Source organism: Diadema setosum, chromosome 5 (genome assembly GCF_964275005.1).
Source record: "Diadema setosum chromosome 5, eeDiaSeto1, whole genome shotgun sequence".
Classification (NCBI taxonomy): Eukaryota; Metazoa; Echinodermata; class Echinoidea; order Diadematoida; family Diadematidae; genus Diadema; species Diadema setosum.
In genome coordinates this window covers 4,203,031-4,226,755 of record NC_092689.1, presented here as the reverse complement: position 1 = coordinate 4,226,755, position 23,725 = coordinate 4,203,031, and the positions used below count along the sequence as shown (strand labels likewise).

General features: G+C 38.7%; 2 protein-coding genes across 2 annotated transcripts in view; both read right to left on the bottom strand.

Annotated features, from left to right (window-relative positions):
- Window positions 1-308: 308 nt before the first annotated feature.
- On the bottom strand, window positions 309-1,715 carry LOC140228438 (uncharacterized). Its single transcript, XM_072308656.1, has one exon. The coding sequence runs from the start codon at window positions 1,713-1,715 to the stop codon at window positions 309-311; it is 1,407 nt and encodes a 468-aa protein (XP_072164757.1).
- Window positions 1,716-14,164: 12,449 nt separating this feature from the next.
- Window positions 14,165-23,725, bottom strand: part of LOC140228437 (netrin receptor UNC5B-like) — a 167,522-nt gene continuing 157,961 nt past the window's right edge. Inside the window, exons 8-15 of the mRNA XM_072308655.1 lie at window positions 23,406-23,552; window positions 21,056-21,673; window positions 20,367-20,635; window positions 19,407-19,643; window positions 18,469-18,615; window positions 17,521-17,685; window positions 15,680-15,855; window positions 14,165-14,719 (exon numbers count right to left, since the gene is read on the bottom strand). Of these exons, the coding sequence (XP_072164756.1) occupies window positions 14,548-14,719; window positions 15,680-15,855; window positions 17,521-17,685; window positions 18,469-18,615; window positions 19,407-19,643; window positions 20,367-20,635; window positions 21,056-21,673; window positions 23,406-23,552 (1,931 nt within the window). The 3' untranslated portion in view covers window positions 14,165-14,547. The remainder of the gene's footprint in view (window positions 14,720-15,679; window positions 15,856-17,520; window positions 17,686-18,468; window positions 18,616-19,406; window positions 19,644-20,366; window positions 20,636-21,055; window positions 21,674-23,405; window positions 23,553-23,725) is intronic.

Genomic DNA, 23,725 nt, shown 5'->3' with positions numbered 1-23,725 from the left:
CTTTTTCCCTTACACTTTTAGAGACTATGATAAAAGGCAACTTTTGTGGTTATGCTCGCCAAACCCTGGATGTTGAAATACAGTGTAATTGTGGTGATTGTATATCGTACCTGCCATGCTGGATGTACGTAATTCAAGTTCTGTTTTCGAAATTGAAAAAGCTTTAATTTCGGTAGGGTTTTAGGGTTTCACCTCATGAAACAGACAATCAAATCGTGAAGGTTATTATGACAAAAGATTTTGAGAAGTACTTCAGGAACGTTTAAAAAAAAGAGGAAATAATCATGGTAAGCACACGAAACACTGTATCATCTTCCATTGACAGATGGTTCATTATGTTCTTTCATTTTCTTCAAGAATCGTTTTGGCTTTTTCGTCGTATCTATCGTCAATGCCTGCAGCTGATTGACAAGGGGTTGATCTTCGTTCAGCTCCTCGACAAGTTCCTCGTCCTGTCCCCATCGGATGTAGCGAACCTTTCGCATCTCGTCGAACAGTTCTCCTTCTTCCAGATCATCAATGCTGGGAATGTCATTCTCAAGGATCCCGAGACTCTCCCGCTTGAATTTGCGGTAGCTGTTGACGGATTTGATCTCATTGTGGAGAGCATTCATTCCAGACACGGCCGCCAGACTTGTTCGGCGCATGGACTGTAGGCTCTGTCGTAGTGACGGGGGCTGCTTGTCCTCCTGGAATACATCCTCCTCATCATCATAATCATCGTCAGGATAAGGCTCTTCTTCCTCCTCCTCGGTTACTCCTAGGACAGTTGCTGGTCGCGAGTCGTTCTCCCACTTGGCAAGGACATTGGCTCTCTTTGACGGTGCTGACAGAGGAGCATTCTTGCGGCGTTGACGATCAACATGGTGCTCTTGGATAGTGGACATCCTGCGCTGGTGCTTCACAAGCTGGCGTTGGTACATGTCCAGAAAGTTTGTCCGCAGGACCTTGTTCTTCGGATCCTGTGCCTGCTCAATCATGAGGGCGGTCGCGTTGGGAATAGATTCGCGTCTCTTTCGTCGCCTTGCGGCGTTCGGAATAGGCGAACGTGCCCGCTGCTCGCGCTTTTTGAGTGCCGCTAACTCCACGGCGGTTTTGGGTCTCGCTGGCAGAACGGGGGATTGTTCTGGCGTTGCTGAAGGGACGACTGGTGTTGCTGGAGTACTCCTAACATCCGTATTTACTTGTTCATTCTCTACTGTCGCATCAGCAACACCTTCTTCCTCCCCTTCGGCTATAACCTCGCTATACAATGGCGATGAAGCATACTTGTCACGGAGGGACTCGAGTGCTTTGCGGTAGTGGTAGATGTTCAAATCATCCGTGGACATTGACGACAACCTCCTGCGGGACAATTGAGTGTAGTTTCCTGCAGACTGTGTACGCTGCTTGGCTTTCTTGTTCGGCAATAAGGAGCTCAGTTCTTGCGGCGTTGGGAGTGTGGCGTTGAAGTGCTTGCCCAAATACGAAGGCTGGTAGTCATCTTTAGTGTACTTCTTTGCTGGAATCTTTGAGCCAGTGACGAGCCAAATTCTCTCCTGGTCCCTTCGGATGGCAAGGTCGCGGTTCCGCTCCAGACTCTTGACGGCGGTGGACAGCTGTTTGTCCAAAGTTCTGTTCAGGCTCTGGGCACGTGTGAACACTCTGGCCGAGCGCGCCCGCCACTTGTCCAGTCGCTTTTTGTAGTAGGCTTGGGAATCGGTTGACGCTGACATAGCGATGGTACGAGTCTGGAACAGTGCAAACAACAACAAAGAATAATTGATATTATAAACACAAATGAAATATTATGATAGAATGGAAATGTTGCTAAACAAAATCAGTAGCGCCCTCGCGGATCTTGATCTATAGAGTGTAAGTATTTAAATAAATGCATTTTATAGCGCATGTATATACTAGAACGGGATTAGATTATAAGGTTCCATATTCCGAAAGTTGAAGTACCGGTTTATCATTCTGAATGTTCGTTGTAGCCCTACACACCTTCTTTTCATTTTTCGGTTTATCAAACCTTCGGAAAAACGAACCTCATTTCATTTTCGGAATAACGTATAGGAACCTTCGGAGCAACGAACCTTATTTCATTAGTTTTTATTTTCGGATTAAATGGTGAAATAAAAAAAAATGAAAATTACTCAACTGGGCATTCATGAGCATTAATCTGATATAAAAAAGAAATACACTTGAAGATTATTTAATGTCAGTTTCATTTGTTGTGATTATGTGGAAAAGTGATAAAACCAGCTTTAAAGAAGGGTACAGCTAATTTTAAACATTTTCACTCGATACAATTCTGAGTGACTCCATATATTTCTGGACGGGATTGACTTTCGTTTTATGGACTTTATCAGCAATTGAGCTCATTTCATTTATTAAAATGAACAAGCAAAATATATCCAACATTATATTAACGCTTAAGATGAATCCTCAGATTGATCAGCAAGACGGCGGCCTCGAACATCGATCACCAAAGGCACACATGCACCTGATGTGGAATTCTTTTGTATATCAATAGAAAACTGACGACTGTTTGAAGAATTACAGCCAGTTGGAACTCCATTTCTTAAACATCCTTAGCCCGTCTCTAAAATTATCCGTCATATCGTCTTTATTGATATTTAAGTTGTGACATCATCCTCCTGTAACACTTGAGCTGAAGAACAGACGCAGTTTTGAGCCTTACCATTCGTTGCTACGTCTAAAAAGAAATCTTTAGAAACATTTGCACACACAAAAAGAGAAGTTGAATTGTGAGCTGTTGTGAGTAAGTGCGGGTAGTGTATATGATAGCAATAAACGATGAGGTACACAACAAATTATAACTGTTTATTGTTTAGCTCCAGTGTTACAGGAGGATGGTGTCACAACTGTAATATGAATAGAAATGATCTGAAAGACATTTTGGGTGTGGGGCTTTTAGAAAAATTACGAGAAATAGTTTGAAACACAACGCATACATTTTTATGAAGTATTTAGCGATAAATTGGTTATGTGCATACATAAAGGCATCAAGAGAGGTCAACATACACTTGATGAGTTCGTTTGCAAAAACCGATAAGTCCATATTTGCCAAATGGAGAGATTTGCGATTAAAGGTCAAGAAAAATAAAGAGAATAATAAGAAAATGTTTGCTTCTTTTGACCATAACTTCAAAAATATACCTTTATATGTAGTGACCAATATATCATTTAAAAGGTATTGTTTTGTACATTATGACAGAAATCGTACTTCAAAATCTTCTAAAATGGACTTATCGGTTTTTGCAAACAAACCCTTCACTTGGATCGCAGTAAACCTTCAAGTCTGCATACTAATTGAATGATATGCCTACAGCGATAGATCACTAGGTGTTCAAACACGGTTATTTACCGTCAGACTGATGCTAGATAGTGATCCTTTCGTTTAATGTGTCTTCTGAAGATGATTCAGTGGTTCGGCTGTCTCTGACCATACTCTGACCACCTGTCACTGAAGGTTGGTAAATCATCCAGCATGCACGGTAGAGACAAACAAGCCATAGTCACAATGACCTTTGTCACCAGTCAATGTCATTTCATCACTGGTGGACAATGGTACCGGTGCATTTAGAATAAGATGTAGGGCCTATAAATTTCGATATAGACAACCGCAGGCTGCACACACGGAAGACGAACTGTTTTAGTTGTGTCAATTTCTTCTTTGGAAGAAAGATGCTGGCGGTCCGACTTTGGTGTCCGAAAGGTTTGCAGAATATTATGGTTTGTTCAAGTCACGCACGGTCCACAGACAAAACGCTGTTACCATCACATGGTCCGATGTCCTCTCACTGTTAATGTCCACTTTATGTCAGATGTCAGCTTGTCATGGTTGTACATGTATACTGCAAGTTTTCGTCTGCTGATATTTCAGTGCGACATTACCAACATCTGCATGGACGCCAAAACTTGGAAGAAGATTTGATGAAAGTTTTACAACGCTAATTGTGAATATAACGGTATCATCGACTTTGCTATGATGAGAACCAAACAAGTCGGGTTATAGCTTCCCTGAATGGACCCCTCGTTGCTACCATTCCTCGGCTCTTTGTTGTTGTCGATGACACGTTCATAGAATACACAATGCCTAAAATCAATCAGCTATCGCAAATGCAATCGAGGACAGATAAAGTATAGAGAGAGGCGATCGATCAGGCAGGGTGAGTGAAGGAGACCATTGTCGGTAATCGATGGCGTCATCCCACGCTTTTGTGTATGAACGGATAATCGCTTCCCCTATTATTGATCCAAGGGGCCTGGATGGTAAGGTACGGTCACTCGTGTCTTGACCCTGCCGGGACGAAAAGCCACCCGCCGACTTAATATTTGGCACCCGATCAAGGCAAATCATATACGTTTTCAGATGCGGAGGTAAATGTGCACTCTTCAGTGGAACTTTACAGCGCTTGGATTCAGCGAAATCAAAACAACGAATTAGAATATGCCAGATAAAATACAAATATTCAATATGATTTTATTTCCACATAAAGTAATACAAAGCAATTAGTGCACCATTTCCGCCTATGTATAGGATGCTCAAAACAGAGAAAATATCTCCACACGACTTCTATCATAACTTTCAATCTCGCCCTTATTGTAAGTGCACGAAATACAATGAGCACCTATGTAATGGGATATATAGGAGTAATATACGCGACTCGAATTTCTGATGAAATTTGGTTGCATGACCGACGTTGGCTACCTGTTATTTTTCATGAAGTTTAAGCATAATTTCCCTTTAATCTTTGTTTTTTATTTCGAGTATTCTATTGATTTCACATTTCAAAGGAATTGCTTTACATTTATATGATATATAAAAAGTTCGCAACAGAAATGTAAACGGAATGGGTGAATGAATCTAGGCCTACTTATTCTGCAGCTTAATGTCAAAGTGTCTTAAGTTAAAAAAAAGTTTGAAAATAACGTGATTCTATAAATGTAACAGAATTTCGTAATTATATATCTCTCAACGCCGGGACATAAATGCAGGAAACTGTGAAAGCTCGAGAAAATATGATAATCCGATTGAATTTAATTTATTTTCAAAGTTTGGTTGACTCCATATTGATTTGTCTATGGACAGGGACTTGTTAACACTGCACAGCAGCAAAATAATATAAAGAGCATCGAAAAGGAGTTTCACATATTTATCTGATTTCCTTTAATGAAAAGTGTTATTATTCTCTCGCCCTATTTCTGAGACATTATATTAAGGCAAGCATTCTCCAATTTTCGGGGAAGCTATTACTGACTCCGTCGCATGGTATAATCGTTATCATCAGCATTGTTTTATTTTTTTCGTACAGTTTTATTTTTGCTAGCAGCCATATACCATTCATTAAAATACATTCAGAGAATTCAAGAAAGCATCATAATCAATATGTTTATCTAAATTTGGACCTTGGATTAATTCAGATGGAAAAGCCCTTGGTTTTATATCAAAATCGTAATTATTGATTGCATGCGCAAGTATACAAGGAGGAAAATTATCTCTTTTCAGGCTCAAAATTGTATCGGCACGTAACGGAAAAGTTTCATTGTGCTTATACAAAGCCATTTACTCATCCTTCTGCTATTTTACAGTTCAGATATTATCTCCTACTGAAATTCGGAAATGGAAATGGTGGAGGGGGAGATAAAGCGGACATTTAATTTAAAAGAACAAGAAAAGGAAAATTATTAGAAAGAAAGGGGGAGGAAACGAGAGGGGGATGGGAAAGCTGACGTAACTGATGATAACCGATCACAAATTCATGAAACAGTGAGTGCAGACTTGAGATGCATCACACTGAATAACTTAATTTTCTTAATTGTCTTTCATCCCATTATCTTCAGCCCTGTCGAAAAGAATGTTATAGTAACAGGTAATCTTTCAATTAAATTAAATTCAATTAAATTCAATTTAATTCAATAGTTTATTTATTTCCATCATCAAAAAAGAAAAGAAAACATGATTCAAAGCGGTACAAGGACTCGATCTGTCTTTCATTCGTCTGATAAGGGCAGTTTTTTTTTTTTCAAATACAATATAAAGTACTTACACCAATGTTGTCATTAAAAATAAGAAACAATGCACTTTGTCATGGCAAAAAAAAAAGAAAAAAGAAAGTAAATAACCATAACGATGGAAAATAGTGTTCCACTAAAAAGCCAAGCCTGTTAGACGTGGAACACTGGAAACATAACAACGACAGCACCAATTTGTTATACCAATAAAATATATTCATATTGAATTCTTCTATATACTATTGTACATTTACTCATTGATATATTTATGATGCTGATCTTTCTGTAATGTTGTCCTTCACTGATAGGTGGAATCTTACGCATTTGAGCTGCTCAGATGTAGATCAATTCAATTTAATAGATTTCGAAATTCCCATGACGAATCGTCTTTGTCACTTTTTCTTACAAATTTTATTCATTAACGTGATCTGTAATACTTGTATACGTAATCATTACGTGTGTGTGTTGCATAAAAATATACTTATCTGTACTGATTCCACGAATGGTGCTTTAAAGGTACTGTTTACCATTAGGAACAGTGACTTAAAAAAAAATGTTCGAGTTATCACATTGATGCATATGTGTAGGTCAGTTGCATCACAGAACATCCTACCATATAAAAATTTTGCGATGAAGCCTAAAATGTAAGGAGATATCACTATTTTTCTCACTAAACCCTAACTGTAGACGGTTTAGTCTAGAGATAATTTTATTAAAGTTTTTATTCACATTTTGTACATATTTAACAATACAATGTACTTAGCATTGATTATACTGAATATTTTTTTTTTTTTTTTTTTTTTTTTTTTTTTTACACTGGTTGTTTCTATCTCTAACTCACAACCACAATTAGAACTATTTTGAAGCACTAAAGCTGGGTTTTTGTTTCATGTGCAAATGGTATATAATGCCTTTAACAAGCCTCCTTTACCCTTCTCTCATCCGCACTTACTGGTTTTTCAATTTGTTTTTGTCCGATGAATGGATAGAGTCCTGTTGTTATTTCTTTTTTTTTTATTTAGGCCTACTTCAGAGGAAGCTAAATGATATTCATAATTTATCGCAATCTACAACATTGCATATGGTTGCTTTTTGTCTGTGTTTGCGTAGGAAAAGTGAAATAGATATACAACGTGTACTCGCAAATTTAGAAATTGAATAGAAACTTTTACAATATCAGCTCTGTGTGCTGCTATATTATAATAACAAACTTTGTTTGCCATAAACTTGTATTCGTCTCTATTTGTGTTCAATATTTGCTCTATACCATTACTAGCCACACACACACACAGACACAGACACACACACACACACACACAGAAGCATGCACATCCAACTATGATCATGCACAATGACCACTTCCATCAGGTACTGATAAGGGCAACAAGTTATATTGTAATACCATCCACTCTCTTGGCATGTACAAGTGAGACATTTTATTTATTCCATACAAACAAAATTCTTCCTGTAGTACAACAGTTTTTGCACATTTAAAAGAATCTCTGCTTGGATATTTTCATAAACCACCTTAAATTAATGAACTGAACACATAAATTCATATAAAGTCTTTAAAATTAGTGGTGCTCTCAATTTCAAGAGTTCAAATAAACATTGGAACTCTTGCTCCTCTACTTTGCTGTTTCATGGTGTGATAAAAATGAGTAACAATAAGACTCAGTGAGGAATGGTAGTGGACTCTCGTTGCTTAGCAACAAACTTGATCAGTTTGATAAAACACACACATATATGCATGCCAACAGACACACTCATTCAAAATGTACTGGAGTAGGACTATAGGATTCATTTACAGTACTTGAAGTAATAACACCAAAAATCAAACCTGAGGCTTTTAATCCAGATAAGAGAACAAGTATGAGCCTGTTGTGATTTCTTGAATATCAATATTTCTGTAGACTAAAATCAGATTACTGATTACTACGAGAAAAATAAATGATCGAACGAAACAAGTGAAAACGATTGTCCAAAGTAGCTGGAATTCTAAAGAGTCAGACTGTTTTATTGGGCATTCTCGGTTTTATACTTCTATTGACTTCTCAATCAATCAAAACAGGGCAAGCAATTTCATTCTTAAGAGGTGAAATAAAAACGATCTAAGACACCATTAAGACTGCAGCTTCTAGAAATTCGATTTCTCACAGACCATTCCCAACCATATTGAGGGACTCATTCTGGCAACACCAAGGGTGCCTGCTCACAAAGATTACCACCGAATTTGTCATAGCATTTAATTGGGCCTGAAAAGATGGTTACAGTTTGTTTTAATATTTCGAAGGTTCATTGATCCAAAGTTTCCTCACATGGAAAATGACATAAGGTTTGTCATTCTAAACTTTGTTAATTCCTAAATGAAAAAATAACTTTGTCACCTCCAGGTTCATTAATCTAGAAATGAATAAGGTTCATTAATTCTGAATGTTCATTAGTAAGCACCTTCTTTTCATTTTCTGATTACGGATTTTTTTCCATTTTTAGATTTATAAACCATTTGAATAATGAACCTATTCTATTTTCAAATCAACAAACCTTCTGTGTAACAAAACTTCGGACTAACTATCAAAATGTTGCAATTGACAGACCCTCTTTTCCTTTTCCGATTAACAAACATCTCTATGTATATGGAATTTGTGTGTTTCCGAATAACGAACCTTCGGAATACCAAGCAAGCTGTAATCATGCTAAAAATCAAAGACATGTTTTATCTCTTTTTATTCATGATGACAGAAACAAAATGCTTGTTTTGTTTTGTGTTATCATACTTGTATCACAGACACTTCAACCTCAGCTGGCAGGGTTCAATCCCAGTAATCAAACTCTCAAACTTGGTGTCTGTAAATTATACACTTGAAAGTAAGTTTGTATTGCTCTGCAAATCACTAAAACTACTCATGAACATGGGAAGGTAGTTGGAAAACATTCACAACTGGTGAATTAAAGACTTCCTAGGCATTGACTTCCCATATATGCTCTTAAGATTCCTGGCGATCAAAAAGAGATTTTGATAATTGCTACAAAAAAAAAAATTGAAGACGTGATTATGAATGCACTCAAACAGCTTTTACCATGAACCATGCATAGTTTAAAGAAGTATCAACATGGATATAGAAGACATATGATCAAGCGAAGAACACAACCCAGTTTGGAAACCAATTTGTTAACTTCAATAATCAGAAGACAAATCATAAATCAAAGAAATATGTACGTATTGATGAAATAACACACTCCAGTGGAAGAACGTACCAGTCCTGTGTCTTTTGCAATGGCAGCAGCTGAATCTACAGCCAGAATCAAATCCATCAATTATGCAAATACAGTGGACTCTCATTATTTTTAACACTCAAGAGGGACCAGTGAAACCACTTTCTCAATCAAAATTTGCTTTATCACAGTTTGACCAAAAAAATGCTACCATATTTATAAACTTTTTGAACTCTTGGGGCAAGAAATATACAAATGTAACTTCATTACAACAAAAGTGTTTTTTTATGAGAGTCCACTATACGAAAGAAGATAAGCGTTGCAATGAAAAGAGTTTGCGAAATGGAGACCAACGCATGCAAGTTTATCCGATGCCAGTTCAACTGATGCAGCAAAATGAAACATAAAAGCAAAATCACACAAAGCATGATGGGTAAAACACCTGGGAAAAAAAGACCCAAACCATAATCACCGCTGCCACAACACACACAAGCAACATAAACGTAAGAGAGACAAACGGACAAATAAACAAAAAGAGCGTGTGTGCAGACATTTTACGCCAACCAATATGCCTCTGTATATAACCCTCCCCCTCTCCCCATATCTTTCCCACACACATTAGAATGTCAACCATATAACTAATACACGTGTAATACAATACTTTCACCCAAACATAATTGAATTGCCTACATATTCCAAATATATATATGAAAACCTCAAGTTTTTATCAACACACTGGGACATAGACTTTTTCTTTGTCTGTTGCCATTTGACTTTCTTAAAATACATTAAAAAATCTATCCAAGAAATATTGCTGTTTTGGGGTCTCGACAAGTTCTCCATGGCTCATTAATTCTCAAAAATTGTGCTATTTAGGTATTTACCTGTGACTTATGACATAAGATAAAAAATCAAACCTTTATCTGGTCACATGTATACCATGTTTCATTAAAATATACATACAAAGTTATGTTAAGAAGAAATGGCTATGAATTGATTGGTTAAACTGATTGAACATTGGGTCTTTGGTATTACTTGATAGTAGAAGCCTATAAAAGAAAACAGCATGAACCACTTATGAGACATTTGCTTTGATGATTTTTTTTCCTTTAATGAGAAGACAATTACCAACATAATACAGAAATATTTCTGTTGATAGGCTCATATAACAAACAGAAAATTTCACATGCATCATAATAATAATCTATGTCCAAACTTTCATAATGCATTATCTCTCTCTATTTTTTTTCTTTCTTTTTTTTTACTGTGAAAGTAATAAAATAAAACCCTAATGTATTACTTGTGTTGCGTTTTTGTCTACAGACAATAAATTCTGTGTGTTCCTCAGTTCGTTTGATATTCAGATGATGTTCAATGATGCTTAAACCTTTCACTCTTGGGTGATCAGCTATTGAAAATAAGATATTCTCCATGCAGAAAGCAATGCAGCTAGCTCTTATATTTGCGTAGTCTTTTGACAAATTTATCCTCACAAATCTCTGTTCATGAAAGTATCGGCACATCATTTCATGTAAACCAAGCCAATTTCATCTCCAGGATCACTAACATGCAGAAAATTCTCCAAACAAGATAAAACGAATAGCTCTCAGATAAAAATGGGTTACGTGTCAGCAGAGAGCCCACCTCCCCATAAGTATAATTATAAAAATATCATCACAATTCATAAATACTTCTATTAAAAGAGTTGTACACAACTTGAACAACTTATACAATCATCATATAGATCTGTACTTGATTTCACACGGAATAGATGGGCAAATCCGAAAAGAAGAAACCCACCACCAAATTCTCAATCACATACATCAAACTTATTATAGCTTTTTTTTTCTTTCTTTTGTAATCAAGTCCTAATTTCTGTACACATGATTTACAATAGTTGTTCATAGTGATAGTACATTATATTTGTACAGATTCATATACATATTTCACAATGTACAAAGTGGAATCATGCTGTAGAGAAGTTACATAATCATATTTATCAATCTACTACTCGATAAATCATTGCATAGTTGACTTCATAAGTCAGTAAATCATCAGTAATCAAAACTCAGTCTTGTTCATCTATATTTTTTCTTCAGGAAAACAAGTGAAAAAATGCTCAACAAAATCTGTATGCCGAACATGATCCTGCTACATTATTACTCTCCTTGTTTCTTTCAGGAGATAAAACCACCAAGACCAGAAGGAATAAAGAAAACATCACCGAATTCGAGACAAACTCATTTATTAATAAATTCTTAGTCAGCATGGTTGAGGCCATTTTTGTTTCACTGATACGTATAACTCAAAATGAAAAGCCAAAACTGTGTTCCTCCTACAGTATGTACCTATTCGTGATAAAACAAGCCAGCACTTACTGTGTTGCTATTGTGACATGATAATTATGCGACTACTCAAAATGCTGCAAAGCCTTGCCCATTACTATACGAACATCAAAGTCTGTCTTTTGTGCGCAAATGCAATAGGAAATCTTTCTTTCTTTATTTTTTACATGTATATAACATGATAACAACAAGCATTTGTTCTATAGCATACAGCACAGGTACATAAACAAAATAATTATGTACAGCATTTCCCATCCAGGAAAAATATCTACACAAACCCCTCGATTTGCTTTCGAAAACATATCTATGCTCATACTTGGTATGTAGTTTGTAACTCAACACACACAGCATTTATCTAAGCATGTACAGCATAACACAAGGTGAATTTTGTGTGTGGTGAATTCGGTCTGTGATGCCTTTAGCTACTTGTTACTGTTTAAATTATAGTAACATGCTGGCAAAAGATGAAGCATACCCCTTATCATGTAAGTAGTAACCATCATTTGCAAAGGATCATTTCAGAAATCTGATTACCAATAGTCTTATACGAGAATAATTCGTATTCAAGAAGTCAACAAATTGATGCCATTTTCACTTGAACTCTGCAGCTGAATTATGATTAAAAACACTTTGAGGCCATTTAAAATGGATTTCTGTGAATATTTTCCTTTTTATTGTGGGACTGAGCTGAAGGCAGCCTTCTTGGGTTTAGAAACACAGTGTTATCAATTCAATTTTTGCGTGAATTTGGTAAAAATGCCAGTGCTTGCAACAGAAGACTACTACCTCGGACACTTAACGGAAGTATCATTCGACTCCGATGCATTCTGCACAACAATATCATACTGTGTTCAAAGATTTTTCATTATGATCCCCCAAATCGGACATTTCAAAGGCATAAAAAGGTGACCCTGCATAAACATCATTTGGTACTATTTACAAAACCAAACCAAACAAACAAAAGTCCATCTACAACAATGAGTGTCAGTTCTAGTATCTCTTCGGTGATTACATTCTTTCTAAACATTAAACAAAATTCATGTCTAGGAGCCCAGAAATCATGAGATCTGATTTCTTGTACAGTCAGACTTCAACATATATAGATTTGCACACTTTGCTCACAGCATCTTTCAAATTGAGCACTCATTTAGGTGGTCCTATTTCAGCTTTGCCCTAATCCTGTCCTAATGGAAGGAAAAAAAAACCCTTCGGGGAATCTTTCCTCATCTCATGAGCATCATCCATGAATGCTGTTCCATTTCATTATTTCTGCATGAATTCTGACATTTAGTGAAATACCCATCCTTCTGTCATTAGATAAGGCCATCTGGTCATCTACACCACTTGCTCTTAGGCTTTATGGCTCTAGCATCAAATATTTTTGATGGTACCCTTATGGGCACTGTGTGTCTCAAAACCGTGGTTCAAAAAAAAAAAATATCAGTACATTTAATTTCCGTTTCTGTAATATGTGATACTGATCATTCATATAGAACTCACTCCATGGAAACAGATTATGAAGAAAAGGGATCTTTTGATTTGTCCAACATTATATGGTAGTCCCAGGAGTGACCTTGGGTCTTTGCAGAGGAATATTGAACTTGGGAGTAGACCTGGTGCATCTCATGCTGCATTTATCTAACTTAAGACAGAATCATGTATCAAAATGCATTTGGAATGGTGTTTGCGAACGTGGTTTGAAAACGCAATCCTCGGGGGGCTGCGTTTATCTATCCATCATCGAATCATGATTCAAGTGTTGTCACTGCACAGCTGCTTTTTGCAGTTTGACCAGAGGAGCAGAGGTCAACTGAGGCCTGTGTTGTTACCTGCAGGCTGTATACTGCATGGAAGATGACCTCAGCAGCTCAGAGATAAAAAAATGTTTCAAAACGCCCTTTGAATGGCATTTCAACTTGGCGTTTGTAACCATGGTTGCATTTATCTATTGCCTGAAAATGCCTCAAACGCGTTTAGGATCGTGATTCTGCCTCAGAGAATTTTTAGATAAACACTCCCTCAGACTGTGTTAGATGTGACAAAACTACATAAAAGCACTGCCAGAGGGGGCATACTTTGGACATGGTGCACATGTCACGGCCAATCTAAACAGGAAATAACTCAAAAACTAAATCACCCTGGGGTTTATAGAAAATCTATGTTCACATTAACTCCTGGATGACTCATTTTCGATTTCACAGGGAAATGAATGAAGATGCTGATATTGCCCATCTGGGATGTTATATTTCTTTTCTTACAGCAGGGCAAAAAAATATGTTTCTTTGGCTCGTAGAGAGAGATCAGTATACCTTAGATGTATTTCAGTACTCACTGTTTATAATTAGATTTTAGACCATTTTGTTAAACTCTTCCTCTTTCCTTTCATTTACTAGGACTGTACACTTATCCATCATCTTTCCTCCAACCTCAAAGCCACTGTCAGCTGCCAAAAGTTGTGCAACATCAGAAGAAAAAAAGAAGAGACAGGCAAACAAACACAACGCAATGAAAAAAACAAACGCAATGAAAGTATACAAACTTGAGATGAGCTATGGCCCTTGCATGAAAAGAGTCTACTAGTTGTCTCATCTTGCTCCAAGTTGGTGGAGATTCCACACTGGAAGGCAGTCCAAGTGCCATGCACCATAACATGGAGTACTGTTTTTTTTTCAGATTTTGTTTTACATCACTCTTCTGGCTGCTCTCATCCTACTTTGCCCATGATACCACCTCCAGCCATCCTGCCTGGAAATCTGGACCATGTCCGCATCTTTGCAAAAAAAGAGCTGATCGATCAGCAGCTCTGGGCAGAGTCTAGTTAAAGCACTGCGACGGTGCCTCCTTTTCTGGTTTTTGCCCCCAACGTCCAAGTTGACCATTTGTTCACCGCAGAGCTTTGCTCGCCGTCTCAAATGACATCACCTCAATCTCTTGAAGGGGTCGGCACTCAGGCAGGTTTGCTTTGTCACATCCACGACGGCATCTGCTTCTGGACTATTGCTACGGCGTCGGGTCGGCCCATTTCCTGCAGGGCTCCGGCTAGCCTCATAAGGGCACCTTCTTCACAGTCTCGGGCCTCCCATAGGTCCAGGATTTGGTCCGTTGGACTTGACTTGATGGCAAAGAAGTTGATGTATCTGTTTTAGGATTCATGAGGAGGGAGGGGTAGGGAAAGGAGGTAGTAGAAGAATTATGAGAAGTTCTTATTTCTAAATGAATAAATATTAATGTGATTAAAACTCTGATGCATGAGATGGGGACAAAAATGCTGAGTAATATATCGTCGCTGGGGTGACAAGACCTCGTATCTCAAAAATGACAAATGTTCAGGAGAGCAAAAAAACATGGCGGCCAAAGCACTGAATGGGAAAGCCTTTCCTTTGACATGTCATGGTGGCTTCATTTTTGGAGTAAGACAGTTGGGATTTGGCCAAGACATCACTTGACCCATTATTTGACCATTAAGCCAAAAAAAATTTTTTTGACATTTTTGAGATACGAGGTCTTGTCACCCCATCGACGATATATTACAAATTTCAAATTTGCAAAACATGCAGAATGAAGAGTTTTAATTTTGATCAGGCTACAAAATAAGCTAATGAATCACACAAAATTTGCTTATAGCAATGGGCAGCTTATAAGATTGAAGGACATTAACACTGTAGCAGATGATGAATATGGGGGGTATTCAACAAGATGCCTACAAAATGACCTGGCAAATTGTGGTTAAGTGTATGGGCAGACAATTTGAGGTAAATACATGGTAGTTTCTCAATACAGACAGAGCTACTATAGCATTGAATAGATGATATTCATTGATTTCTCAATATTCTTTTAGTATTAATAACATAAAACATACATATGTGTAATGATTTACTGTATACATGCAATACTGCAGTGTACACACACTCAAGAATATTCCACTCTGCAGAACCAATGGGGAAAAAAAGTAACGCAAATATATTGGGAGGTACTAATCTACTTACAAAAAAACCCTCCCCTGCAAAAATCATATGTGATCTATATTCACTAATAATGGCTTTGTGGGATATATAAATTACAAGAATATGTTTCACTTTTTCGGCGATGCTACTCACCCATCGACTCCCAGTTTCCTAGCCAACATCCTCCAGTCGTTACCCTTGGCTTTGGGTGTGTCCAGGCAGGAGCAGAGGGCTACTCTGACTGGCTTGGACAGGTGGAAGGCTTTTTGGGGAGGCTCCATGTTGCAGTTGATGTAGCCATTCAGGCACAACTCCTGGTCACCGCAAACCTGCTGGTCAGATGAGGATGCAATGCGAAGCATTTCTTTAGGCATCTCCCAAGTGAGTTTAAAAACACTGTTGTTGTTGCAACTGATGTGAGCCCATGATTTTTTTTTATCATGGCTACTACTAAAACACTGATCAATTCAGTGCTTTTTTTTATGTCAATGTAGGGCAATTTGTCAATCAGTTGCAATGAAAACATCTCTACAAAAGAATTTCAAGCATTTGAGCTGTTGTTGTTGTTCTTTGTCTCTCTTTTTTGTCATGGTATGTCTTTTATGTGTGAAACATATGTATATCCTTTTAAAGTTTACATTTGCGAGTAAGAATGTGAATGCTTTGCCATGCGAAGGATGTTTATGTGAATTGGTAATTGGCCTCTGTGTTTTTGGTTGAGTGACTGCACCTGCTGTTCCTTGGACCTGAGTGATTATCAAAATAAAATCTGCTGACTGTAACATAATCATCCCATGCCTGACTTTTGTTTCATAACTGTACATCACCAATAGGTCTGTTTTACTCATGCATTCAAACTTATGGACCCTTTGATGTTTCACAGTTCAGAAATTTCTGGCAACAACTTGGATATTGCCAAATGTTTAAAGAATGAGACCCCGTTTACAGTGCCGCGGCTCGGCCCAGCCCCGCTTCAGTGTAAATGCGCAAAAGGCCAAATGCTGGGCCAAAATTGGCCTCGCATTTGGCCTCGCTCTGGAGGTGGTCTCGGCCGTGGCCGAGCCGCGGCCGAGCCCGGCCTTTTCTCAGTGTTAACGCAAACTGGGCCAAATGCGCGGCCAATTTTAGTCTGGCTTCCAAACACTCTACCCTTACTATTTCTCTATTCAGGATATTAACCCCTTCAACGTCGAAAGCTAGTATAGTTTAAGGTGGTTTTGTCCTGCAAAGGATTTTTCCTTCGGCAAAGGCCTTTGCCCGAACGGCGACTTCGTCGCCACGGAATCCAGTTGGCAAAGGGTCTGAAAACCATACTATATCAAATTGCGTTTGTTTACAAGCAGAGCGCCACTACGACAAAATATTGAAAGGTTTGAATTAAAAGCGCGGCCGAGCCCAGCAGTGTAAACGGACAAAATTGCGAGGCTCGGCCGCGCAATTGAGGCCGAGCCGCGGCCGAGCCCGTCCCCGCACTGTAAACGGGGTCTGAGTCTCTCTTTATGACCTTTCTATCACTCTGCCAGAGACTTGGCAGACATTGTTGAATTGATTTTACTAAAACTCTTAAAAGACAATACAATTGTAATAATAATTTCCTTCTCTTTTCTTTTCCTTTTTTTTTTTGTTTTTTCATTTTTTACAGAACTGCACTTCCCCATCCATTATGACAAGACTACACTATCTTTGAAATACCATATCAAGCTGTTATTTTTGCAGGTTTCTAATTTTCACTAAATTCACGAATCACATTTGGGCCTCAAACTTAACGACACGCGAAAATGTCACCATGCTCTAAGGTAATAGTGTGCTTATGATGGCCTCTGCGTCAATTTATGAAAACAACATCTTGAGAAAATGCCTGTGACCTCCTCATTTGCAAAAATATCTGTATGCAAAAATAAGTGTATACAGTATATGGCATCCTTCAGGAAATACTAAGGAGAGCTTCGCACAACAATGTGAACTTCATTTTGTGATGCTCTATGACTACTTACACCATCAACATTCCTTTCCATGACTTGCATACTGGTAGTGTAGGTGCCCTGTGTGACCTCCAGCCGACACCCGATGGGACCGATTCCAGGCTCCGTCTTGGCCAAGGCAAATGAACAGTGTAACGTGTTGGACGTTCCACTCCATACATGATAAAACGGAATCTCCTATGGATCAAGTAGACATGGTAACAGAGATTCCTTTAATGATTGATTGGTTTTATTTCTGTTATATCATCATCATCATCAATGGCATGATATGACACAAATTGCAGCTACTACTGAATAAAGTAGAAATGAGAGAGATTTTTAACAACTTACAGTCTATTGTTGCAATGTAGCATTGAGTATAATTCATGGAAGTCTGGAATTACTACTTCTACACATTCTGAACTGCACTTATACTTTCTGCAGTTTGCAAAATATATGATATTTTGCAACTCAAAATTGGTCTTCAAAATGATTTTTGTTGTTGTTGTTGTTGTTGATGTTGCTTAAAGAAGAAAGCAAAATATCAGGGCCTCATTTCGATTCAGAGGTTGCTAGGAAAGCATTTCTTGCTAGAAAAGTAATTTCTTGTAGCAACAGCTAGTGAGGAGGCAGAATTCATGTCATTATCATGACACTTGCTACAGCAGCGAGAGTTGCTGTCAAAGCAACTCTGTATGAAATGGAGCCCAGGACTTACCAGAATTTAGAATATAACTTCAATTGTAAGTGATAATATACGCATATATTTCATCTCAATTATAATATGCATCTATATATTTCATCTCAATTCAAACTCTGCATCTTTTACGTCAACACTGAGAATGCAAATTGACAACTTGATGACTGAGGAACAATGTGCACTTTTCCAAGCCAGGTAAAATCGGCACAATCTCTCACTCAAATTCTGATTGGTGGACAGTTTTGTGAGAGTGCGCTGTTGGTGTGACGGCCGATACCAACCTGACAGTTCTTGGCCAGCTTGCACTGCCAGCCAGACACGATGTCATGGATCTCCAGGCGAAGATTATTGCCGTTGTCATGGTAATCGAATTGACACGTTCCCTGGAGAGGCTGTCCACCCAACCTCCTCTCTACTTCTTGGATGTGCTGTTAGAGGAAACAAGGAAATGGGGTGTGAATAAAACATTCTCCTCAAATAATTATTGGTTAAAGTATATCAAATTGGTAACTTCCCAGGTTCTGCAAACTTTATCCCTAGGAAGTCCTTAAATTGCTTGTCTTACAATAAGTGAAATATCCTGAAACACTCTGCTTAATATTCAACTGTTCTCTTTAAAACATCATTCCAGTACTCATTTGCAATTTGAGAAAATACATAATTGTTTTTTTTTTTTTGGGGGGGGGGATGTGGGTGCACATTTGAGAGATACTGTGCCATGTAATGCTATGTAATGCGGTTGTCACATTGATTTTACGTACTACATATGTAAGCATCACTTTCACCCTTTTTATTGGATACTGCAAATCATTCACTCTAACGGCAAATATGTTTTGAGGAAGTTCACAGAGTTCTTTAACTATTAAAGAAAGTGCAAGATGTGGCAAAAACTTGGCACATGCATTTCAAACAACATTATGCCATCTTAACTTAAATTTTGTGAGGAACTGGAGCAGATGACCACTAACCTAAAGCTGCACTTTATTACAGTTTTCCTTATTTTGGAGATTTCAAAGGATTTTTTTTCCTCTGGAAAGATTAACCACATTTCACTTTAATATTGCACATATGGAATTTGATATTTTCGAAAAAATGTGAATAGAGTGAAGTTACCCAGATCAAAAGAAACTTTTCTTCCTGCTTTCTTGCAAATTATTTTCCAATAAAAACTTTTTTGCATCATGCAGCTTTTGCACGGAAGATGAGACGGCTTGCTCACCTCGAGAGCGTCAGGTGTGTCCTCCGCTATGTAGACCTTGATGTGGTAGTCCAGCGTGGAGCGCAGTGCTGGCCCAAAGGCGAGCAGCTTTAACCTCTTGGCTGCCTGCCTCTCAGGCTGTGACTCGCCGCTGAACGTGTACCACCCCAGCTGGTCTGTAACAATGCAGCAGCGGTGACTGTCTACCTGGCAGAAGACGGGTGAGTTCAACGTCTCCTCGCCGACTGTCGTCTGCCTCTGTCAGATGAGAATGAACACATCTTATGAGTCAGTACTGTTTCACTGCATTTTCATGTGTTACCAGTAGGCCTACTAACAGGCATGAAGAACAAACATATGATGCACAGGCTTTAAGAGTCAGTGGATTGGTGAGATAAATACAACAATGATTGAACAGGCTTCTTTGAATGCGTTAAACCCACGTGCAAAAGGTGAATGAGTTTTAACAATTTTAAAACTATACCAAATCAGCATTAATGCAGACATAACTTTGCTATTAGTATTAGCTACTATTTTCCTCACACTAGACTAACCATGAGTCTTTCTCTCACTGTTTTAATTTAAAGCTCAAAGAAAGCTGATATTAACTCTTTGTGTGCCATGGTGTAAACCCCTGTGTGCCACATTATTCTGAGACTGTAATGCAATGGCAATCTGTTTTTCAGAGCCATGTAACTTCTTATAGAAGATTTTGTGCTGGAAATGCAGTACAGGACAATGGTAGAGAAAACTGCAAGTTTTGTTGTGATATAAATTTTATAACAAATCTATTGCTATTTTTCTTGTAAAACAGCCAGTATTCAAAACAAATTAGTTTGTGCATGGTCATGTGCTTGAGCAAAATATGTGACATTTGTAAGCTATCGCCTGAGCTGGACGTTAAAATGCGGCACACAAAGCGTTATGTAGCACTGTCCAAATCCTGAGCATTTCAAGACACACAGACAGATGGAATCATACCTCCCAGCATTTGTCGTCGGTGGGGTGCGTGCCACTGCCGAAGACCGAGAACCTCCAGTCATTCTTGCTCATCTGGGCACAGTGAGGCAGGACCAGGACCACAGACTTGGCCAGGACCACGGTGGGCGGACCGCACAGGACCACGGGGCTCAGCAGAGTCTGGTTGTGCTCCGTGTGCGGGCGGTCCATCAGCTCGTGGGAGACGGCCAGGTAGATCTCCTCCGTCTGCCCCCTCGGTATGGCGCCCTCGGGTATCATCAGGCTGACTCCTGCAGGGTGGGGAGGTTAGGAGTTGTATGGCCTTAAATTAATAATGGTAGACTTTTCTTTTGGAGCATGATGAGAAGTGGATGTTTCAGCTTCTTATATAGAAATGTCATCACTGAATTGCGGTCTTCAAAAGCACTAGGCATTTTTAACTAATAAGTAACTTGAAGAATTATCAAATATTACAAAATAGAAAAATAAAAAACATCAAAAGTATTTCCCCACTTAATTCAAGCAAGGAGGAAAGTCTTATAAAATTAGAAGATGCTATACTTTCATGCTAGCAGGTGAATTAGTAAGACTACACCCTCTCTTACAAATTCTTTATGACTTTATGACTACCGGTTTCAAGCTTAAAATTTCTGACATCAATTTTGCATGGCATGGAGGCCCACTTGCCCACAATCTTGCAAATCACACACCTGCATCTTGTAGGACCAGTCTGCCTCCCCTGAAGCCCACATGACCCTTGGCTATGCTGAATTCTGACTGTGGAGGGAGCCCTCCGGCGCTGCCCATGGATCCCCTCCCGGGGTCTGAGTCGTACATGGACTGTGGCTCCAGGCTCTCCTCTGAGGAGTGACCCTGTAGCACATAGTTCTCATCAGCCTCCTCCATGATGTAGCCATTGTTGTCCTCTAGGTCACCATAGCAACGGGCCTGGCAGTACCGAGGATCTTGGGGTTCGGGCGGGTTGAGCGTTGCATATATGTGCTTGTCCTGCCCGGGCCCGACCAGCGGCACGTACGTGTGACTCTTGGTCGGCGACAGCGTGTGCGAGTGTGGATGGGAGTGCAGGGAGCCGTTTGTGAGGGAGTACTGCGAAACGTCTGAAGAACCAAGGCAGCCCAGCTGCGTGATCGTCCCACCCTTCTTCGGGGAGAACGAAACTGTAAGTGGGTGGGGCAACTTCCCATTGGTCAAGTCTGGGTGATGCGGATGAGTCGGTGTGCACGAAATGGGGACCTTCTCGTCCGGGTTTGGCAGGGCAACGTGGGTAGCGCGCATGGAGTGAGTGGTCTGCGTAATGTCTGGTTGCGCTGTAAGCATAGCCAGGTTACATTCTTCTGTTAGCATCGGCATGGCAACGACACCCCAGACCAAAATAAAAACAAAAAAGAACAAAAACAAAAAAATCTCAACAAATCATGCAAAATGAAATCAATAAGGATATAATAAAATAAAATAATTTCAACACCATCACCACTTGCACTATTGGATCAATAACAATGTCAACAAAAAAGTTTGTTAGGGGTTATCTAGAAATCATAACAATACAACATATCAATAAGTGTAGGATATATTTTCAGGGAAAAAGACATCTAGAAATTAGTAAGGCATGAAAATAACATGGAATATAACATGTTGTACACATGGGCAATGGTGACATTTAAAAATCATGACATGTAAAAAAAAAAACTACTTTTTGGAAGTATCACAATGAATCGCTGCAAAGGTAATTAAAAAATTGGTAGAAGTGAAAGCAAAATATTTTAGTGGAAAAAAAAATGTACTGTGACTAGCAGACAACACAGTGTCCAACTTTGATTGATATAGCAGTTCAGACTGTACGTGTTTGTCAAAACAGGAAACTTTTCTGGTATACACTACTCTCACTTCTGTTTGTTTGTATTCATATTCCTGCTTGGAATGATTATATTGCATTATCTGTGGCAAGCAACAATCAATCACAGCACTGTAAAATCAAGACAAGGAAAAATAATTCTATTCAATCTATAAAAGTAGGATGTGGATACGTACATTCAAAGAAAAGAATACCATGTCAAAATTTGACAAGCACAGAATAACAAATAATTGAACAGAAATGGTACTAAAAATGAAAATTCCAGCACCGTCTATCCCCATACACCATAAAACATGTCATTTTTATCAATAAAAAAGAGCTGTCAGGGATACTCTAAGGGTGGCAATGTGGATTTTCTGACTATTGAAAGATATAACATAAACAATGAGATCTGGGAATGTCAGAAGGTGGGATAGTTGGTTGGATATACAATAGATTTTGAACAGTGGAAATACTGACGTAGGCTGATGTCTTCCTTTCAAAGACTTATTACATGCACATTGAATTATGCATTCATTTTCTTATTACCAGAACATCTACCTTCAAAGACAGCTATAGATTTGTTAGATACTGACTTAAAAAAAAGAAAATGTGCATAAATTGACAATGAACATTTGCTTGTCCCATACATTCAGATAGCTTGGCCAAGCCTTGCCCACTACTGCAACAACCACAGCAACTATATTTGATTCTAACGATGGAATTTTACATAATGGTAGAACCAGGCAAAGTAAATAGCTCATTACTTATGAGCCCTCAAGGGTGAATGACTATTGATTTGGATTCATTGATTATCTTGCCTATGAGATTAAAAGAAAATCTCAGTTGCAAACCAGAAAGGACCTTATTTGTCCTCCATTCTATTTCTAGCCATTTCTTGCAATCAAGGCTGTCATCTAAACTGCAATCAGTATACACCCGTTTCTCTTCTTCTCTTTGGTTCTACAACATTTGCTCCTGTGACAATTGCTCCCATAAAAAAATCTACATGCTTAGCAAAACAAAAATTCTACCCACAAACATAATCCTAACCCCAATCTTGATCCTTACATCAAATTAAACATAAAACCCCATTACAACCCTATTCCTAAATCCTTGGAGAAAATAAGACTGCAGCAATTGTCGCAAATGCTAATGTCGTATTACTCTTCTCTGCATCTCAGAAAGACATAGGAATCGAGGCCAACCTGTTGATGTGGTTGTGAAGCTGGGCGTGTTCCGTTTCCTCTTGGTGGTCAGGTAGATGGCGATGAAGATGAAGACGAGCAGGAGGACGATGACAGCCAGGGATATGCCGATGTAGAGTGGGATCTCGGAGAAACCCGACTTCTTGGCTGAGTAGAAGAAGGAGGAGAAATGAGCAGGACATGATGAGTTTGAAGTCGGCATCATCAGGCTGTACGATATGCCAAGAACTCCCTTTCCCCATCTTTAATTTCTTTCGTTGCTGCTGGTTACTAAACTGCATGCCATGTTAACGGTATTTCACAGTAGCAGTTCCAGTGGC